We start from the raw sequence: 20,174 nt of genomic DNA, 5'->3' as shown, positions 1-20,174 counted from the left end.
CTGAAAAATGAAAATTGTCAAGTTAGTAAAATTTCTTTTACTATCGATAATGGGCTATAGACAACATTTGGGACAGTTCCCCTCATGCTCTACAACCCCCCTCCCCGATGCTTTCCTCTACAGTTGCCCATGTTCTCCAGTCCCCCTTCCTGATGCTCTTCTCTCTAGCCCCCCCCCCCCCCCCAATGTTTCCAGCCCACTCCCCAAAGCTCTAACAAAAAGCCACTGGAGAAAAAGTGATGCATGTTCCCCTGTACAATGCAAAATATAAAGAAAGCAGAAGCAAATTTCAAAAACTGATATATTACAATCATTACATTATAAATTAACAAATAAAAATAAAACAGAATTTGGGTAATTTTATTGGACTAAATACATTTTTCAATTAGCTTTTATTAATAATAATAATAACTTTATTTTTCTATACCGCCATAGTCAAACTGACTTCTAGGCGGTTCACATAGAAAGAAGGCTGGACAATCAGCGAATTACAAAATGCAAGAAGAAGGAAGTTACATCATGAATTGGAGAAACATGGTGAAAGAATACATGACAGAAGAAAGATGTTACATAATACAATGGGGTTATAAGGTGAAAAACAAAAATAAAAACATGAGAGAGGTGATCTCATTAAGCAAGGAATTTGTCAAATAGAATGGTTTTAATTGATTTTCGGAATGTGTTGTAGGTTTGCTTGGAACATGAAGGTTCTGTCTAGGAAGGATTTGTATTTGCAGCCTGTGATCTTTGGGTATGTTTAGAAGATAAAGCATCTTTCATCAGGTTGGGACAATAGACAGCAGTACCCTGTACTGGTACCCTGCTCTGACATAAGGAGGGAGGGTTTAGTCTCCAAACATTAATCAAAAATGTATTAAAATTAGTCTAATAAAAAGATGTCACCTTATTTCCATTTTCATTATTTATTAACATTTATTAATATAGCAACCACACTACTTTATCCTAAAACAAAATTCATTTTTTGTCTGGTCATTTACTTTTTCTAAATATGTGGGACCCATGCTCTGGTTTCTGTTTTCCTCTTAACTCTTGCCAAAAATTCCTGTCAATTTGTCATTTTCCTCTTCTTTCTTATCCTTTTCCACTCAGCTTTCTTCAATTTATTTTCACTTAGTTTTCTTTAATATATATTTTCTGCCTCAGTCCAGGTTTACTGTATTTTTCGCTCCATAAGACACCCTTTTTTTCCACCCAAAAGTGGGTGGAAATCTCGTTGCGTCCTATGGAGCGAAGGTACAAATTTTACACACCCTCACACCACACCGAACCATTTTAAAACACCCTCCCACCTACCCGCCCACTGTCGCTGCCGTTGCCGCACCTTTTAAAACATCTACCCGCCTGCTCGCCACCTCCTCCTCCTCCTCCGTTGTCGCAGTGCCTGGGGGTCCAGCGTGTATCCCTCCCTCGCTAGTGGCACACAGGTCAAGAGCGCAGATGTCAGGAGCAAGTTTTCTGCACTCTTGTTTGGGCCCACACTGTTTTTAAATGGCTGCCGTCAGTTCTCGCGAATGTGACACAGTGGTTAAAGCTACAGCCTCAGCACCCTGGGGTATGGGTTCAAATCCACACTGCTCCTTGTGACCTGGGCAAGTCACTTAATCCCCCATTGCCCCAGGTACATTAGATAGATTGTGAGCCCACTGGGACAGACAGGGAAAAAATGCTTGAGTACCTAAATAAATTCATGTAAACTGTTCTGAGCTCCCCTGGGAGAATGATATACAAAAATGAATAAATAAAATAAAAATATTAAATAAAAGTACTGGGGGGGAAATCTACTGGGAGGATGATCTAAAAGTACTGGGAGGATGATCTACTGGGGGGAATGATCTAAAAGTACGGGGGGAAATGATCTAAAAGTATGAGGAGGGTGCGGTGGGGGAGGGAGGGGCTTGGGGCTGGCTGCCACTATATGTGCCTACCATTAGACGTGCCCTGTACCCTGTCCTGGCCTACCACTAGACCACCAGAGGGGGGACAAGGTACAGGGTACACCATTTGGTTCAGAATTTTTTTTCTTGGTTTTTCCTCCTCTACAGGTGGGTGCGTTTTTTGGTCAGGTGCATCTTATGGAACAAAAAATACGGTAATTCTTTCCTACTATACAGTCTACAATTCCTCCCCCCCCCCCTTTTTTTTTTTTTACTGCGTCAATCTAAAGCTTGCCAACTCTTTGTGTCACTCTAGCTCACCTATTTTACTTCCTCATATATCCCAGTCTCTAACTCTATCCTCTTTCTTCTCCCACACTCAGCATTTGACCCTATCTCCTACTTCCATCCAACATTTGCCCATCCTCTCTCTTCTCTCTTCTCCTTTCACTCAGCTCCCTCTCCACTTCTCCCCCTTCCATCCAGCATCTGCTCCCTCTCCTCTTCTCCCCCCTTCCACCCAGCATCTGCTCCCTAATCTAATCTAAATCTTTGATTTATATACCAAGTCATCCCTGATACACAGGGTTTGATTCGGTTAACAATAATTATAATAGTATAAAGGAGATATCATCAATTAAAAGTTATCTGCTAAAAAGCATTGAAACAGAACGGTCTTCAAGATTTTTCAGAAGAACAAAAGTGATAAGCAAGATCTTAATTGAAAAGGTAAATCATTCCAAATTGCAGTTAATAAGTAATACAAAGAATGGGCAATTTTACTATCTGTTACCTTTTATTCATGGAAAGGAAAGTTTGAATATATGAATGATTCTACAACCTGAAGATCTCGTGGAGTTTAAGGATAAAGGAATCAAGAGGTCAGAAAGTCCATGTAGAATCTTAAAAACAATATACACACACTTAAACTGAACTCTCAGTCAAAATGGGAACCAATGTAAACTCCTCAACAGAGGGGATACATGATCATTGTGTGGTCACCAGAAGTCAAACTCAGACTCAAGGGCATTTGGATTTAGATTAGCAAGTAGAAAGCTCTAACAGTGTTTCTCAACTCTCTTCAGGACACTTAACTAAGATTATCACAGTAAATATGCATGAGAAAGCTTTTCACATAGGCCAGAAGGAAGCATTTTAGGCAGGCAAATTTAATGAATTTTCACTATGGTAATCCTGAAAACCAACTGGCTAGATATGCCTCCAGGAAAGGGCTGAGAAGCACCATCCTGGAGTATAACAATTGAATTACCGTATTTTCACGCAGATAACGTGCACCCATGTATAACGCGCACACGGGTATAGCGCGCAGAAACCACAATATTATGTATAAAACTTTTGTATACCGCGCTCACGGGTATAACGCGCATGCTGCCCGACTGTCCTTTCGCCCGCCCCGACTCTCCTCTGGCCACCCCGACTCTCCTTTCGCCCGCCCCGACTCTCCGTGCGCTGTCCCGACTCTCCGTTTACCCGCCCTGCCCTGCCCCCCCCCCCCCCGGCAGGACCACTCGCACCCCCACCCCGAAGGACCGCCGACTCCCCGACAATATCGGGCCAGAAGGGAGCCCAAACCCTCCTGGCCACGGCGACCCCCTACCCCCACCCCGCACTACATTACGGGCAGGAGGGATCCCAGGCCCTCCTGCCCTCGACGCAAACCCCCCTCCCTCCAACGACCGCCCCCCCCAAGAACCTCCGACCGCCCCCTCATAAATGCTTTTATTAGAAGCTTATGACTTGCCCACTAAATATCCTCCCTTCTGGAAGACACAGCAGAGAGTCTAATAAGAGCCCACGAGATACAAAAGTTTTTCTACATAGTTCCCACCCCGCCCGACGCCCGATTCGCCCCCCCCAGCAGGACCGCTCGCACCCCCACCCCGAACGACCGCTCGCACGCGCTCCCACCCGCACCCGCGATCGGAGCAAGAGGGAGCCCAAGCCCTCTTGCCCGGCCGACTCCCCGACAATATCGGGCCAGGAGGGAGCCCAAACCCTCCTGGCCACGGCGACCCCCTACCCCCACCCCGCACTACATTACGGGCAGGAGGGATCCCAGGCCCTCCTGCCCTCGACGCAAACCCCCCTCCCTCCCTCCAACGACCGCCCCCCCCCAAGAACCTCCGACCGCCCCCCCAGCCGACCCGCGACCCCCCTGGCCGACCCCCACGACACCCCCACCCCCCTTCCCCGTACCTTTGCTAGTTGGCCGGACAGACGGGAGCCAAACCCGCCTGTCCGGCAGGCAGCCAACGACGGAATGAGGCCGGATTGGCCCATCCGTCCCAAAGCTCCGCCTACTGGTGGGGCCTAAGGCGCGTGGGCCAATCAGAATAGGCCCTGGAGCCTTAGGTCCCACCTGGGGGCGCGGCCTGAGGCACATGGTCGGGTTGGGCCCATGTGCCTCAGGCCACGCCCCCAGGTGGGACCTAAGGCTCCAGGGCCTATTCTGATTGGCCCACGCGCCTTAGGCCCCACCAGTAGGCGGAGCTTTGGGACGGATGGGCCAATCCGGCCTCATTCCGTCGTTGGCTGCCTGCCGGACAGGCGGGTTTGGCTCCCGTCTGTCCGGCCAACTAGCAAAGGTACGGGGAAGGGGGGTGGGGGTGTCGTGGGGGTCGGCCAGGGGGGTCGCGGGTCGGCTGGGGGGGCGGTCGGAAGTTCTTGGGGGGGGCGGTCGTTGGAGGGAGGGAGGGGGGTTTGCGTCGAGGGCAGGAGGGCCTGGGATCCCTCCTGCCCGTAATGTAGTGCGGGGTGGGGGTAGGGGGTCGCCGTGGCCAGGAGGGTTTGGGCTCCCTCCTGGCCCGATATTGTCGGGGAGTCGGCCGGGCAAGAGGGCTTGGGCTCCCTCTTGCTCCGATCGCGGGTGCGGGTGGGAGCGCGTGCGAGCGGTCGTTCGGGGTGGGGGTGCGAGCGGTCCTGCTGGGGGGAGTGAATCGGGCGTCGGGCGGGGTGGGAACTATGTAGAAAAACTTTTGTATACCGCGCTCACGCGTATAACGCGCGAGGGGTATGCGCGGTAGGTAAAAACGCGTATAACGCGCGCGTTATATGCGTGAAAATACGGTAAAGTGTGAAATGTCTAATACAAATTTTTCAGCTTTGCAACAATTTATAACCAATTCAGTTTTGTCAGGTATCAATCCAGATGCAATTTTCAAAAGAAAAAAAAATGACATGACTGAAAATTACTCTCTTCAAATTTGACTAAAAAGATACAGGTCTATAGAATGTGCACTTTTAGAAAAGGCATTACAGTGGGGAAGAAAAATGCATATCTACAATGATTTTTCAAACACACACACACTACTGTGCTGCTCCTTCACTACCTGCATAAACAGTAAATGCAAAGCACGAGGTAGAGGTAGGGAGAGAGAGCAAGGGAGATCAACATGGGCTACTATTAAAATGGTTTATTTGTGTTATTATTAGATGGATTAGTAACTAGGCCTCATTGCATAAAATGGGGCATGTGCTAAAATAGCATGACTTACTGGAAAAATAACATCTTAACAGTAGCCCACACTGATAATCCCCTCCCCTCAAACCAGAGGCCGTTAAAGAGCATACTTTGCACTTGCTAGTTTTCAAAAGAGAAACCATAGGTAATTTCTCTTTGAAAATTCCCCCAAAGTATACAAATTAAAAGCACTCAAATAGTTTGGAACTATGTGGGCTGTTTGGAAATTACTTCCTGAAAATAAATGTATATTCAAAACAAGGCCTGGTCCTAAGTATTTTACTCAAAGCTATGTAGCTGCTCCTTCCACAGCCTGCATTTCACCTCTGTAGCAGAGAAGCCCCAATTCATTAAGGTTCTCCCCTATTTTGCTTCACTCAGGAATAAAGATGTGTTTAATTAGCAGGGCATTTTCAATAGTGTATGGATGGGAAGAGGGTCTTTGGGGTAATAGTGTATGAGGATCTGAAGGCAACGAAACAGTGTGACAAAGTGATAGCTGTAACCAGAAGGATGCTGGGCTGTACAGAAAGAGGCATAACTAGCAGAAGAATAGAGGTGCTGATGCTCCTGTAGAGGTCATTGGTGAAGCCCCACCTGGAATACTGTGTTCAGTTTTGGAGGCTGTATCACAACTTGAAGTGGTTCAGAGAAAAGCGACAAAAATGGTATGTGGCTTGTGCCAAAAAGACATACAAGAAGAATTGTAACACCTAAATGTGCATACTCTAGAGGAGAGGAGGGACAGAGGAGATATGATATAGACATTGAAATACTTGAAAGATATTAATATACGAGAAACAAATCTCATCCAGAGAAAGGAAAATGGTAAAACCAGAGGGCGTGAATTGAGGTTGTGGAGTGACAGACTTAGGAGCAAAGTTAGGTACGGTAATTCTTTTTCACAGAAGGGGTTGGTGGATGCCTGGAATGCCCTCCTGAGGGAAGTGGTAGAGATGAAAAGGGTGACAGAATAAAAAAAAAGTGTTGGATGAACACAGTGGATCTCTAATTAGAAAACGAATGGTATAAAACTAAGGCCAGTACTGGGCAGTCTTGCACAGTCTGCATCCTGTATATGGCGATTTGGTTTAGGATAGACTGGGGAGGGCTTTGATGGAAGCTCCAGTGACAGTGTGGTTAGGATAGATTGGAGTGAGCTTCAATGGCAACTCAAGTAATGGGAACCTAACGACAATACTGGTCAGACTTCTATGGTCTATTGCCCAGAAATATGAAAGAAAAAGGCAATTTAAACATGTTGGGCAAACTGGATGGACCTTTCAGGTCTTTATCTACTGTCATTTACTATGTTACTTAAGAAACCTAAAAGAACAGGAAATAATTTTTCTTTTTCTGTCTTTCAGTTTGAGTTATCTCCACTCGAGGAGCTCAAAAGGGAATTATTATTCTATCTAGAGTAAAGAAGGCATTAGAGTGTCATGCTTTAAGTTGCTGGGCACACTAGACAGGCCATATGGTCTTTCATATGGTTCATTTTCTAGGAAAAAAGAATCACTGATTTGGCTGGATAATATCCTTGCTGTTCTGTATCTTGTGGTGTTACCATGCACACATAACATACACTCACCTGTACTACAGGGGGCCGCTGTACTGTCGTCTGTGCCTGAGACACCTGCTTAATTATCGTTGGTGCCACCTGTCGTGCAATTATAGGTGCACCAGAAGCCTGCAAATAAATTACCAAAGAAAAACAGAATCCAAGTATTACTTTGACTTTTATGCTTATTAAAATGATTTATTTCAAGGCAGAAGTTCAATTCCACCAACATAAAGTATACTCAATAGGAAACAGATATACATGGTGACAGGATAAAACTAGACCCTCAACATTTTTCCAAATAACCCCCCCAAAAAAATCCTACTGCAGCAGAAACTTCTGCCTGAAATGCAATATATTTGAATAGAAAGCATGGAGCTCCAACGCATCAAGCTTGTAAAACAGCTGTGTTCTTAATTAATGAAACCCCATAATTTATTAAGCCAACAGTTCAGTGGCATCGAAGACTTTGTGAAGTGTGTGACACTTTGAACACAAATTATGAATTAACTAAGAAAAAAAATTTTATACTAATGTATTTTCAAAGATCATACTAAATTTTAAACACTTGCAAAGTATTTTGAAAATATGTAAGGGTATCGTTTTTTCTGGACACTTGTGTGACTACACTGTGTGACTATATATATATATATATATATATGTAAGATATAAAATATATAAGATATAAAATTTTTATCCCATCCTTTCTTTCCAGAGAATCAAACTGGCAACCAAAAGAGAGGAGGAAGGGGAGCTGGCTTGAATTACAGTTTCTTTTGAACACAATTTTAATGACTAGCAAATTGATTAGAACAAACTAAACATAAAAATAAAAATCACAGAACCTCAAAATGAGGGTGTCACTGTACCTCACTCTCAAAACCCTTCCCTATCCCCAATCCATCCCAGTGTGAAAGCTGGGGTCTGCACTGGAAGAGGTCCTATTAGTCTTTCTGCAGGGGAAGCTGACCTGCACCGTTGAGATGTGTACAGGAGAAGCGCTGGTCGGTGTGGCGGGCCGTGGAGCCATGCTGGTTTGAGATTGTGCCTGTGCCTGCATCTGAGCTAAAGCCTGCTGAGGGATCATTAACAGCTGGCCATTCTCACTGCGCACCAGCACCATACCTGTGAGGAAAGCAGAGAGCTGAGAGTTAGGGAAGCAGAGGCATAGGAAAAACACATCCTCCTCATCTCATATCACCATTCTCTCTCCCCCAGTAATGAGCATAGCATGAGCCCAGTACAAAAGCGCTAAAAATCATATTTATAAACAACCAAATGCTATTAATTGCAGCTTAATTAACTTAATTTTCTCTTCAGATATTTATTTCCCGACTGACTTCAAAATGATTATGATTACAGAAGTCTCAAGTTTCTTAAAATATTTGATTTGATCGCAAAATCCAAATCCAATGTGATTTACATTTAGTTAAGAATTAGGTTAAAAAAACAAACATAACAAGAGGTGGTGGAAAAAGAGACTGTGTCTGAATTCAAGAGGGCCTGGGAGAGGCATGTGGGATCTCTCAGAGAGAGAAAGAGATAATGGTTACTGTGGATGGGCAGACTAGAGAGGCCATTTGGCCTTTATCTGCCGTCATGTTTCTATGTTTCTACATAAATCTTTCACACATTTCTAGTAATTTTACTGCTCAGAATCACCCACTTAAGCACAATAAACATTTTTGTGTCCTTAACAACACCCACTTAAGCACAATAAACATTTTTGTGTACTTGCTCCTGCTGCCTGCATAAAGCACAGTTACTTGCCGTAACAGGTGTTATCCAGGGACAGCAGGCAGATATTCTCACATAGGTGCGACGTCATCCATGGAGCCCTGATGAGGACAGCCTGACAAGCAATCTTGCTCGAAGAACTCTAGAAAGTTTGCGACTGCCGCACCGCACATGCGCGAGTGCCTTCCCGCCCGTAGAGCGCACATCTCCTCAGCTCAGATAACTAGCAAAAAAGCCAACCAGGGGAGGTGGGTGGGTTGAGAGAATAACTGCCTGCTGTTCCTGGATAACACCTGTTACGGTAAGTAACTGTGCTTTATCCCAGGACAAGCAGGCAGCATATTCTCACGTATAGGTAACCTCCAAGCTAACCAGAATGGGATGGTGGAAGTGTTGGTGATTTAGGAGAATAAATTTTGTAATACTGTTTGGCCAAAGTGGCCATCCCATCTGGAAAAAGAATCCAGACAGTAATGTGAGGTGAATGTATGAACCAAGGACCAAGTCGCAGCTTTGTAGATCTCCTCAATAAGAGTAGATCTAAGGAGATCTAAGGAAAGCTACAGAAGCTGCCATGGTTCTAACTTTGTTGGCTGTGACTCGACCCTCCAGTTGCAGCCCAACCTGAGCAAAGCAGAACGAGATGCAAGCAGCCAACCAATTGGAGATTGATCTCTTGGAAACTGTATGTCCTAACTTGTTTGGATCAAAGGAGACAAAAAGTTGAGGAGAAGATCTATGTGGTTTAGTCTTTTGCAGATAGAAGGCCAATCCACAGTATGAAGAGCTGTTTCTCCAGGATGAGAATGAGGCTTGGGAAAAAAACACTGGAAGTACAATTGATTGATTGAGATGAAATTCTGTAACAACTCTGGGTAAGAATTTTTAATGAGTGCGGAGTACCACCTTGTCATGATGAAATACTGTGAAAGGTGGGTCCGCTACTAAAGCTTGTAGCTCACTGACTCTGCGAACAGACATGAGAGCAATGAGGAAGACCACTTTCCAAGTGAGATATTTCAGATGAGCCGTAGACATTGGTTCAAATGGAGGCTTCATCAATGTAGCAAGAGCCACATTGAGATCCCATACCACTGGAAGTGGTTTGATATTGAAAAGCCCTTTCATAAATCTGGAAACCACAGGATGAGTAGAGAGAGGTTTCCCCCTCTAGAGGCTGATGGAAAGCAGCAATTGCATTGAGATGGACTCTAATGGAGGTTGATTTGAGGCCAGATTGAGATAAATGGAATAGGTAATCCAAAACTGAAGACAAGGAGGTAGACTGAGGCTCCTTGTGATGAAGATCGCACCAAGCAGAAAACCTAGTCCACTTTTGGTTGTAACATTGCCTAGTGGCAGGTTTTCTGGAAGCCTCTAAAATGTCCTTAACATATTGAGAAAATTGCAGGTTTGAAGTCATGTCGAGAGGAACCAAGCTGTCAGATGTAGAGATTGCAGGTTGGGATGAAGAAGAGAACCGTTACTCTGTGTAAGCAGAGATGTAGAGGCTCCCTGCTGCTGAGTTGAAGTAGAAGGGAGAACACCAAGGTTGCCTGGGCCACCGAGGAGCTATCAGAATCATGGTGGTGTGTTCTTGTTTGAGTTTGACGAGTGTCCTGAGAATGAGAGGAAATGGAGGGAACGCATCGAGGAACTTGTTCGTCCACTCCAGGAGAAAAGCATCTGCCTCCAGGCGGTAAGGAGAGTATATTCTAGAACATAACTGGAGCAGCTTGTTGTTGTGGGGAGAAACAAAAAGATCTATTTGAAACATTCCCCACTGAGAAAAGATGTGATGGAGAGACGGAGAATTGAGTGTCCATTTGTGAGGATGTAAAAGACGACTCAATTTGTCCGCTAGAGAATTTTTCTCTCCTTGAATGTAGCTCTGAAAAATGTATTCAGCTCTGAGAAAGATGTTGTGAGGAATTGCCCAATTCCAAATCTTCTGAGCTTCCTTGCAAAAGAGGAGAGAGCCTGTTCCTCCCTGCTTGTTCAATAGTACAGTGGTCTCAAACTCAAACCCTTAGTGGGGCCACATTTTGGATTTGTAGGTACTTGGAAGGCCGCAGAAAAAATAGTTAATGTCTTATTAAAGAAATGACAACTTTGCCTGAGGTAAACCTCTTTATAGTTTATAAATCTTTCTTTAACAGTTAAAGGAAAGATTTATAAAGAGTTTTACCTTATGCAAAATTGTCATTTCTGCGGCCCTCCAAGTACCCTATTTTTTCTGCAGCCCTCACATTTAAAGTTTAATATTTTTCCTTTCTCAAAACTGACACATTTCAATCACTATATTGAAAATAAAATCATTTTCCCTACCTTTGTTGGCTGGTGACTTTATTTTTCTGTGCTTTTAACTATGTTTCCAGGGCCTTCTTGGCCTTTGATTGTTTTTCTCTCTGTCTTCACTTTCTGCCTTGCATCCATCTTTGCCCAAAAACAAAAACTGACCTAATAGAACTAAGAAGCCTTTGAAGAGTAATCAAAAAATATTTATAAAAATACTCAGAGATATGAAACTCTGAAGGGAAGGCTGAAAAACCTCCCTTGGGTAAAGAGTTTACCTTCCAGTCATTGTTTTTCCATAAATATTTTTGATCACACTCTGAATCTTTGAAATATTTAACAATTTTTAGCCTTTCCAAAGTCCAGTGATTACTTATTTTTGTAAATACCATGCAAACTTCACTGCACAATTACAGCTGAAAAGTTCACTTAGCTGTTAAGCAGGATTGAGGGGGTCCCAACGTGGCTCCGTTTCGATCCCTGCTTCAGGGGACCCGAGTTGTGCTTGTTCAAACAGGTTCCTGGATTTAACTTGTGCTAGTATGGTATAACTTCGTGACTTGCAGCGTGGTTGGAGGGGTTGAAAAAATCTCTTCTTAAAATTCAAACCGGCTGGCGACTGCTACTTGTACCATATGCACTCTAAGTTGTGTGAGAGTACGGTGCATATGTTTAAACTGCGACAGCCTATGAGAAATATTTGAAAAACGTAGGCATGCACTTGACCCAATATTTTAAATATGAAGTGAAGACAAAGTTGTATTTCAAAATCCAATTTGTCATCATAGAATTTTGATATAGTCTGCGACCACATGTATCCATATGCGACCAAATGTATCACGCCCAGGGTTGGTTTTCTTCAAAGAAGACTCCACCACTAAAGACTGGTGGGAAAGTTGAAGTTTTTCAAAACCTGTACAGTGAACCATTCTGTATCGAGATTCCATCTTGCCAGGAACTGCTGGAACCGAATATGGAGTATCTAAATTTCTTTTGAAAGTATATTTAAGAATGCCATTCATGGGCAACTTAAGAAACTCGTTTGGAGGATGCTTTAATTCCAATTCTTCCAGGTACTCCTTAGTGTACTTGGAATCCGACTCCAGAAAAATGTTGAGATCTTTACTCATTTAGTGAAGAAACCGAGTAAAGGAAACTGGTTCAGAAGGTGAAGATGCCCTCTGTGAGGTGGAACAAGGGGAACCCTCCACTGGAGAACACTCCACCACCGAGTAAGAAGGTGAAGCTGCTTGAGCATACTGATAGTGGATGTCTGAATCCTCATGCATGGATGAAGAGGAATAGCGCCCCCGAGAGTTTCAAGGCATGGAAGGAGCAGGTGATGCTGAACGCTTTCTCTTAGCGGAATGCACAGGGGTAAGATGCCTCGACTTGGACATCTGCTTCCCTGATTTAGAAATTGGAGATTTAGAGAAACTGGACCTCTGTCTCCAATGCTGATGCTCCAAGGAATGATGTTTGGATGAGGAAGATCCATGCATCGATGAACGCCTCAAAGATCGATGTCAATGCTTAGGGGAAACTGACTTCTTCCTCGATGTGGAGTGATGACTCGACGCTGCTTCAATATAGGGGAAGCAAGACACTTCGATGGAACCGGAGATCGATGTCTAAACGGGAATCAATGGGTCAATGACCAATGCCGTGAAGCATGACTCGACGACGAGGATCGACGTCGAGGCAGCATTAATGATTCGACACCAGTCAGTGGCTCAGAGGAATGCTCAGGCTGGACTGGAGTCGGAGGTATTGACATGGGAGCAAATTTGGCAAACATATTACCAAACTCCCGTCGAAAGAGATCATCGAGCATCTCTTTCAGACCATGCACCAATACAAAGGGTGTAGCTGTCGGTATTACAGGTGCTGCGGTGCACTCTGGAGAGGAGGATGACATTGACGATAATGCTCCTCTAGACTTGGAGACAAGCCACATGAGGGTCTCTGAGTGGCTGGCACGAATTGGCTCGATGCCTGAATGGCCAGAGACTCAGCCTGGTAAGCTGGAGGCTTCTTGGCTAGCTTACCTGACTGACTTGGAGACATCAATTTGAATCTCGCGACAACGGGTGATGTCGATGTCTTCTCCGATGACGATGGCTTTGTCATCGAAGCAGTCTTAGTTGACAACTTGATCGGAGTAGATTCCATACTGCCAAAGATCTTGGTCTGTTGGATACGCTGGTTCTTGATAGTGCATCTTTGTAGCATGGCACAGTGTAAACACGACTCCACACAGTGGACCGGACTCAAACACTGGATACACTACTTGTTTGGGTCAGTGATCGATATTGTATGCTGGAACCTGATACACTTTTTAAACCCCGTAATCAGGCAGGACATGGAGGGAAAAACCGCTTCAGCCAAATCAAAGTTCGAGAGCTGAGGCAGCGGAACAGGCCCAGCCGTCGTAAACGGCCGAAGAGAAAAAACAAACAGAGTTGGTTTTTTTTAACTATAACGTAATAAAAAATAAAAGAAAGAGAAAGATGAAAAAACAAAAGGAACTTAATTCCGCTGCTTAAAGGCAGAACCTTGAAGTAGTGACTTCTCAGCTCCATAGAAAAACTAGAACTGAGGAGACACGCGCCCTACGTCGGGCGGAAAGGCACTCGCGCATGAGCGGTGCGGCAGTCAAACTTTCTAGAGTTCTTCAAAGCAAGATTGCTTGTCAGGTTGTCCGCATCGGGGCTCCGTGGATGGCGTCACCCATACATGAAAATATGCTGCCTGCTTGTCCTGGGATAAAAACAAGAATCTAGTGAGATAAAACCAAAGAAAAGCAAAGCCAGTCCTTCTCCAGTATTAAAGACTCTTGATGTTTAAAACCTACCAGACAATTAAACCCGATTTCCTCATACAAGAGGAGGATGAATTTTTAACTTTTAACATTAATAACCCTTAGCAAAATATTAATAATGAAAATGGCTCCAAAGCTATAACTACCTTCTACTATACTGGAAGTGAGGAAAGGATACAAACACCAATGGACGCAACTGAGGTAGTCATCTGAGAGCCGTGGGGCAGATTCTGCTCTTTGCCCAGTTAGGAAAGAAACCAGGAGCTGTATGTCCCCAGGGAGAGTGTGGCACAGTGGTTAAAGCTACAGCCTCAGCACCCTGAAGTTGTAGGTTCAAACCCATGCTGTTCCTTGTGACCCTGGGCAAGTCACTTAATCCCATTGCCCCAGGTACATTAGATAGATTATGAGCCCGCCAGGACAGACAAGGAAAAATGCTTCAGTACCTGAATAAATTCATGTAAACCATTCTCAGCTCCCCTGGGAGAACGGTATAGAATGAAGACAGCAGCATTTACATAAAACAGGAGCAGGGCCTGACTAAAGCCTCAGGCCTAGATTCTCAAAATTTTAACGCCGTCACTAAACTGTTTTCCAATGGTTTAGCCTGCACACATTTTAGCGGTGGCTTATGGCTTATCTGTTTTTAATTTCAAATTTTCAAGTTTTTATTAAAATCTGATTAAGTCACTTATCTAAATTCTAAGCAAGATACAAATTAATATACATAATTAAAAACATAAGTACAAAAAAGCATAAACATATTTAAAAATAAAAAGCAACACCAATAACCAAATAATTAAAAGAATTTAAGTAAAACATCAAATGGTGTACTAATTGGTTGACAATTTGTCAGACAAATATGAAACAGAAAGAAGGCTGGGTTAGAACTACAAGTTATACAGGAAAGAAAAACAAATAAGGAGCAAACAAAAGGGAAGGGAACACTGCTACTTGTTTCTTTTGGAGAAAATCGAAGAATAAAGGAATGAAAAAATCAAGTGTTGTACGCTTCTTTAAATAGGTGGCTCTTGAGTAGGCCTTTGAAACGAACAAGGTTATTCCTCCTCCCTAACAGGAGCTGGAAGGGTATTCCAAGTTGCGGGGCCACCACTGAAAAGATTTCATTCCTTCTTGTTCCTATTATTCGAAGGGAGGGGACCGAAAGTAATTTACGATCAGATGATATGAGACTTTGGGATGGCTAGTATGGAACAAGATAATTGTCGATGAATTGTGGTGATTTAGAATGTAATGTTTTAAACGTTATTAATGAAATCTTATAAGAGATTCTTTGATTAATTGGTAACCAATGAGCATTTCGGAGTAATGGGGTTACGTGATCATATTTCCTATTTTTTGCTATTAATTTAATTGCAGCGTTTTGAATTATTTGAAGGCGCCTTAATTCTTTCTGAGTTGTTCCTATGAATAAGCTATTGCAATAGTCCAATTTTGCAATGATTAATGAATGAATTAATATGTTCAAGGATTTTGACTGGATCAGCCTGAGCTTAAAAAAACAGGATTTAATTATAAAACTTATGTGGTTATGGAATGTCAATTTTTTATCAAAAACAACTTCTAAAATTCTTATTGAGGTAACACGGTCAAGGGGAGAATTATCTAGAAGAATAGGATCATTTAATGAGATCCCTTCTCGCCAGATTATTTGTGTCTTAGATGTATTTAAGGCTAGCATATTGTCCTTCAACCAGATTCTGATCTGGGTAAGTTTATTATTAATCTCTGTAATTTCATAGGAATTCTCTGGATTTAGGGGATGTAATAATTGAATATCGTCAGTGTAGGCAAATGCTGTAAAACCAATTGACTGACATAGGGTAAGCAGAGGAGAGAGGAAAATGATGAACAGTAAAGGAGAGAGGATAGAACCTTGTGGTGCCCCGCTCTGACTGACAAAAGGTTCTGAAGAAGTATTATTGAAGACAACTTTAGAAAGACGGTATTTTCGCAATTGGGCAGTAGTTGGATTCTTTGGATGCACTAATTTTCTGATCCTTGATAATAGGGTTAACAACAGTTTTCTAGAGTTGTGGAAGAGTACCTTATTCTAAACTGTTGGTTATTAGTGTATGTATAAGAACCCCAAACTGGGAGAATAATTTTTTTAAGATGAGAGGGGGGGGAATCACCTCTGTGGATGAAACTTTGATATTGATATCTTGAAAGATATGTTGAATTTCTGGTAAGGTAGGAAGATTAAATGTTGAGCATTTAGCCATTGGGATACGAATACTAGGAAAAGTGAGGTTGATCCGTGAAGCTTATATTGAAATTTGAGTAAGGTTGGGGCCCTATTTGTTTCTTGATTTTCTCAATTTTATGTTGAAAGAAATTTGCCAGGGATTGGGCTGATGGGAAATTGGTAGAATAGGCATCCCTCCGGTCAGTCATCTAATTAGAGGTACGGAGGGAAGAGGGGTCGTTGGTGGGGGGGGGGGGTTTGTGATGCAGAGAGAGAGAATAGGTATCTCTCCTGCTGTGGGTGGGGGGAGAAGAGGGGTGTTGTGTGGCAGCAGGAGAGAATGGGCATCTCTCCCACTGTTGTTGTGTTTTGGTTTTTTTTACTTTTTGTGTTTTTTTTCTGCGCATGTGCCCAACGCTATCACCAGCAATGGGCACATGCAAATTTAGTGAGTCTTCGCTACTCTCCGCCAACCTCATTTACATGAGCGTTTTTTGGAGAATGACTCGCTTTTTTAAATTTGCTACCAGAATGGCTGCGATAGCAGCCCATCTTTTTTTAACACAGTTTTTCAAGAATCTAGGTCTCTGACAGGTAATATGGCTATTTACTGGGTATTCTTGAGAATTCCTCTGCTACATTTCTAGAATGTCAACTCTGAATGCCTTACTGGAAGAATCTGAATCAAACCATGCTATGCTGATATCCACTGTGAGGTTGAAGTTGATAAATACTACCTATAACCGACAAATGAAACAAAGAATCAAAACTCCAAACAAAGCCATCCTTTGTTTTGTTTATTTTGTTTGTTTTTTAACTACTAATTTCTATTGCAGGCAACACGACAGACAAATATTCTGGTACTTGTGTCTGGATTGCTGCTGAAATTTCTGTTGTTGAGAGGTAAATCTGGGAGTCAATCAGTGATACTGAAAACCATGGATAAGATGAGATGAGATCTCAAGACAGCCCTGAGGTAGAGGAAAAACACAGGGACAGGTATCCGCAGTAGTGCTGTCCGATTCAGGAAAGAAAATTTAGATTCGATTCAGCCCAGTGTTCTCTCCAGAAATTTTTTCCAGCTGGGTGGGGCAGGACAGGGAAATTTGATGGTTAGATTAGGGTCATTAAATCCAATGGCGTACCTAGTATATATGACAGCCAGTGCTGATCATTTTTGAACAACCCCCTCCTCTATATAAAAAAAAGTTATTTTTAGTAATAAAATAATCACAAACTAAAAATAGAAATATGTAGACAAAAGTTAAAAGGCCAGATTCTGCATACAATGCAACACCACAGAAACAGTGACACAAGTCCCCTAATACTGTGCAAAATATAGACAGTAGATGTAAATTTGAAAAAACTGATACAAAACAATCACTTTACAAATTAACAAATAGAACCTGGGCTCCCTCCAATTATTCCGCAAGCAACTGAAAACCTGGCTTTTCACTAAAATGTAATTCTATCCCCCCTTACTCTTCTCTTCTATATATAAGTTCATGTAAACTTTTTTTTCCTTCTCTTCCTATATTTTAAGCTCTTGTAAACCGTGCCGAGCTCCACAACATCCGTGGAGATGATGCGGTATATAAAAACTTAAGGTTTAGTTTAGTTTAGTTTAGTTTAGAAGTAAAACAAATAACAAGAAATGAGAAAATACATTTTATTGGACTAATCCATTTTTCAATTAGGTTACAGATGACAAATCTTTCAAGACAGTACAGTATACTGCTGTTATGGTATCCTGTCCTGCTCTGAAGAAAGGTGTTTGTCCCAAAAATAATTGCCTTATTTTCATTTCCTATTTATAAACTTTTATCAATACAGTTACAATACTATTTGATTCTATGTAAAAGCAACAAAAAAAAATTATTTCTACCTTTTGTCATTTCTGTTTCAATCATCTTCTCTTCTTTCTATACAGCGTTTGTCCTCTCTCCCTTCCATGCAACATCTGCCCTCTCTCTTTGCCCCTTCCACCCAGCCTCTGGCCTTTCTCTCTCTCCCTCTCTCTACCCACCCCTTCCATCTACTGTCCACCCTCTCTGCCCTTTCCATTCAGTGTCTGCCCTCTCTCTCTTCCATATGGCATCGTCCCTTATTTTATGTATATCATGTGCCTTTTCTCTCCTTTGTACATGATTCATTTTTCTGTCTCCACCCCTTCCCCTATGCTCTGGCATCTCTCTTCTCTTTTCCTTCCTTCCCACTCCACTCCATGGTCTGGCATCTCTATCTTTTTCCCTTCCCACCCCGCCATACCCTGGTATCTCTCTCCTCTCCTATCTCTCCCTCTCCCTCCTTGCTCTGGTACCTCATCTCCTTCCTTTCCCTCTGGTCTGGCATTTGTCTCCTTAGTTTCCCTTCCCCCCCCCATGCCCTGGCATCTCTCTCCTCTCCTTCCATCTCCCCCTCCATTATCTGGCATCTTCTCTCCTTCCTTTTTTTCTCACCCTCCTTCCTTCCTTTCCCCTGGTCTAGCATCTGTCTCTACAACCCCCCCCCCCACCCTGACATCTCTCCCTCCGCCTCCATGGTCTGGTATCTCCTTTCCTTTCCCTCCCTCCCATGGTCTTGGCATCTCTCTTTCCTCTCCCTTCCCTGATCTTCCTTCTCCCTCCTTCCCTCTCTCCCCCAATTAGGTGCAGCAGCATTTCTCTTCTCCCCCACCATTGGGTGCAGCAGCAGCAGCATTTTTCTTCCCCTCCCCATTGGGTGCAGCAGCAGCGTTTCTCTTCTCCCCCCAATTGGGTGCTGCAGCAGCTCTCTTTCCCTCCCCCCTCCAATTGAGTGCAGCATCATTTCTCTCCTCCCCTCCAATTGGCCACAGTGCAGCATTTCTCCCCCCCCCAGTGCAGCATTCACAATTCGCTACAGGCTAAGGCAAGAGATAGGGAAGCGACAAGGGAAGCTTATAACTAGTTGCTCTTGCTTTGGGCCTTCCTCGCTGCCGGGTCCTACCTTCGTGGAAACAGAAAGTAGGCAGGACCCGGCAGTGAGGAAGGCCCGAAGAAAGCAAGTTGTAAGCTTCCCTCCCTGCCTTATCTCCCGCCTTAGCCTGTGGTGAATTAAACCCATGCTCCAGGGATCTTAAGCAGGGGTGTCCAATCTTTTGGCTTCCTTGGGCCGCATTGGACGAAAATTTTTTCTGGGGCCGCACAAACACTAACACTAGCTGATGAGCAAAAAAAAAAAAAAGGGCTGAGCAGGTCCCAAATTTGCAATCATTAATATAGAAGATGTACGTATCTAATAATAAACCTTCATTAAAGGGACTCTGTGGAGAGGAACCCAAAAAAGCAGTAATGCTTAACCTGACTGAGTGATCCTCCATGTGCACCACTGACAGTGGGAGCAGCCACAGGCTTCCGCATCCCCACTCTGATGAGCAGGGATGCACGCTCCTGGTTTTCCCATTCACTTCTATTACAGCTACGGTGAGCCTCATCAGAGGTGAGCCTCATCAGAGTGGGGATGCTGAATCAGCTGTCAGTGGCACACATGGAGGATCGTTCAGTGAGGGTAAATATTACTGCTTTTTTGGGCCTTCCACGTTGAGCTTAGGCACCCTTAAAATGAACATCTCCCCTGCTGTAGCTAGTAAGGATCCCCAAGCCTCACCAACTGACGGCCACCTCTTCCCCTCCAATTTCCCAAGTTCTGTAGCTGGCAGCAATATTGCTCACCACTTTCAAAATCGCCCTCCCTCTCTCCACTGGTCAGGCTATAACTCCCTGTCCTTTTCTTTCCATCCCCTTTCTTATCCCAGCTCTCATCCCTCCTGCCCTCCCAAGAGTCCATCTCTTCTCCTCTACCTCCATGGTCCAACATTTTGCACCCTCTCTTTTCTGTTTTTCTTCTTCCCTCCCATGATGCTGAACAATGAAATGGAGGAGAAAAAAAAAAGAGAGATGCTGCATCTCTCTGCCTTCCATCCACAGGCCTAAAATTTCTCCCTACCTCCCTTCCATCCCCAGATCCAACTTAAGAACATAAGAATTGTCGCTGCTGGGTCAGACCAGCGGTCCATCGTGCCCAGCAGTCCGCTCACACGGCGGCCCCTAGGTCAAAGACCAATGCCCTGAGACTAGCCCTACCTGCGTACATTCAGGTTTAGCAGGAACTTGTCTAACTTTGTCTTGAATCCCTGGAGGGTGTTTTCCCCCATA

At 43.7% G+C, this 20,174-nt stretch overlaps 1 protein-coding gene across 1 annotated transcript in view; it reads right to left on the bottom strand.

Annotated features, from left to right (window-relative positions):
• The window catches only part of TAF4 (TATA-box binding protein associated factor 4), a 200,974-nt gene that overhangs the window by 84,209 nt on the left and 96,591 nt on the right, over positions 1-20,174 (bottom strand). Inside the window, exons 3-4 of the mRNA XM_033914827.1 lie at positions 7,908-8,062; positions 6,968-7,066 (exon numbers count right to left, since the gene is read on the bottom strand). Coding sequence (XP_033770718.1) covers positions 6,968-7,066; positions 7,908-8,062 — 254 coding nt within the window. The remainder of the gene's footprint in view (positions 1-6,967; positions 7,067-7,907; positions 8,063-20,174) is intronic.

The sequence above is a fragment of the Geotrypetes seraphini genome, chromosome 11 (assembly GCF_902459505.1).
Source record: "Geotrypetes seraphini chromosome 11, aGeoSer1.1, whole genome shotgun sequence".
Lineage (NCBI taxonomy): Eukaryota > Metazoa > Chordata > Amphibia > Gymnophiona > Dermophiidae > Geotrypetes > Geotrypetes seraphini.
The sequence above is the reverse complement of the archived record's forward strand: the minus strand, read 5'-3'. Positions and strand labels throughout refer to the sequence as shown.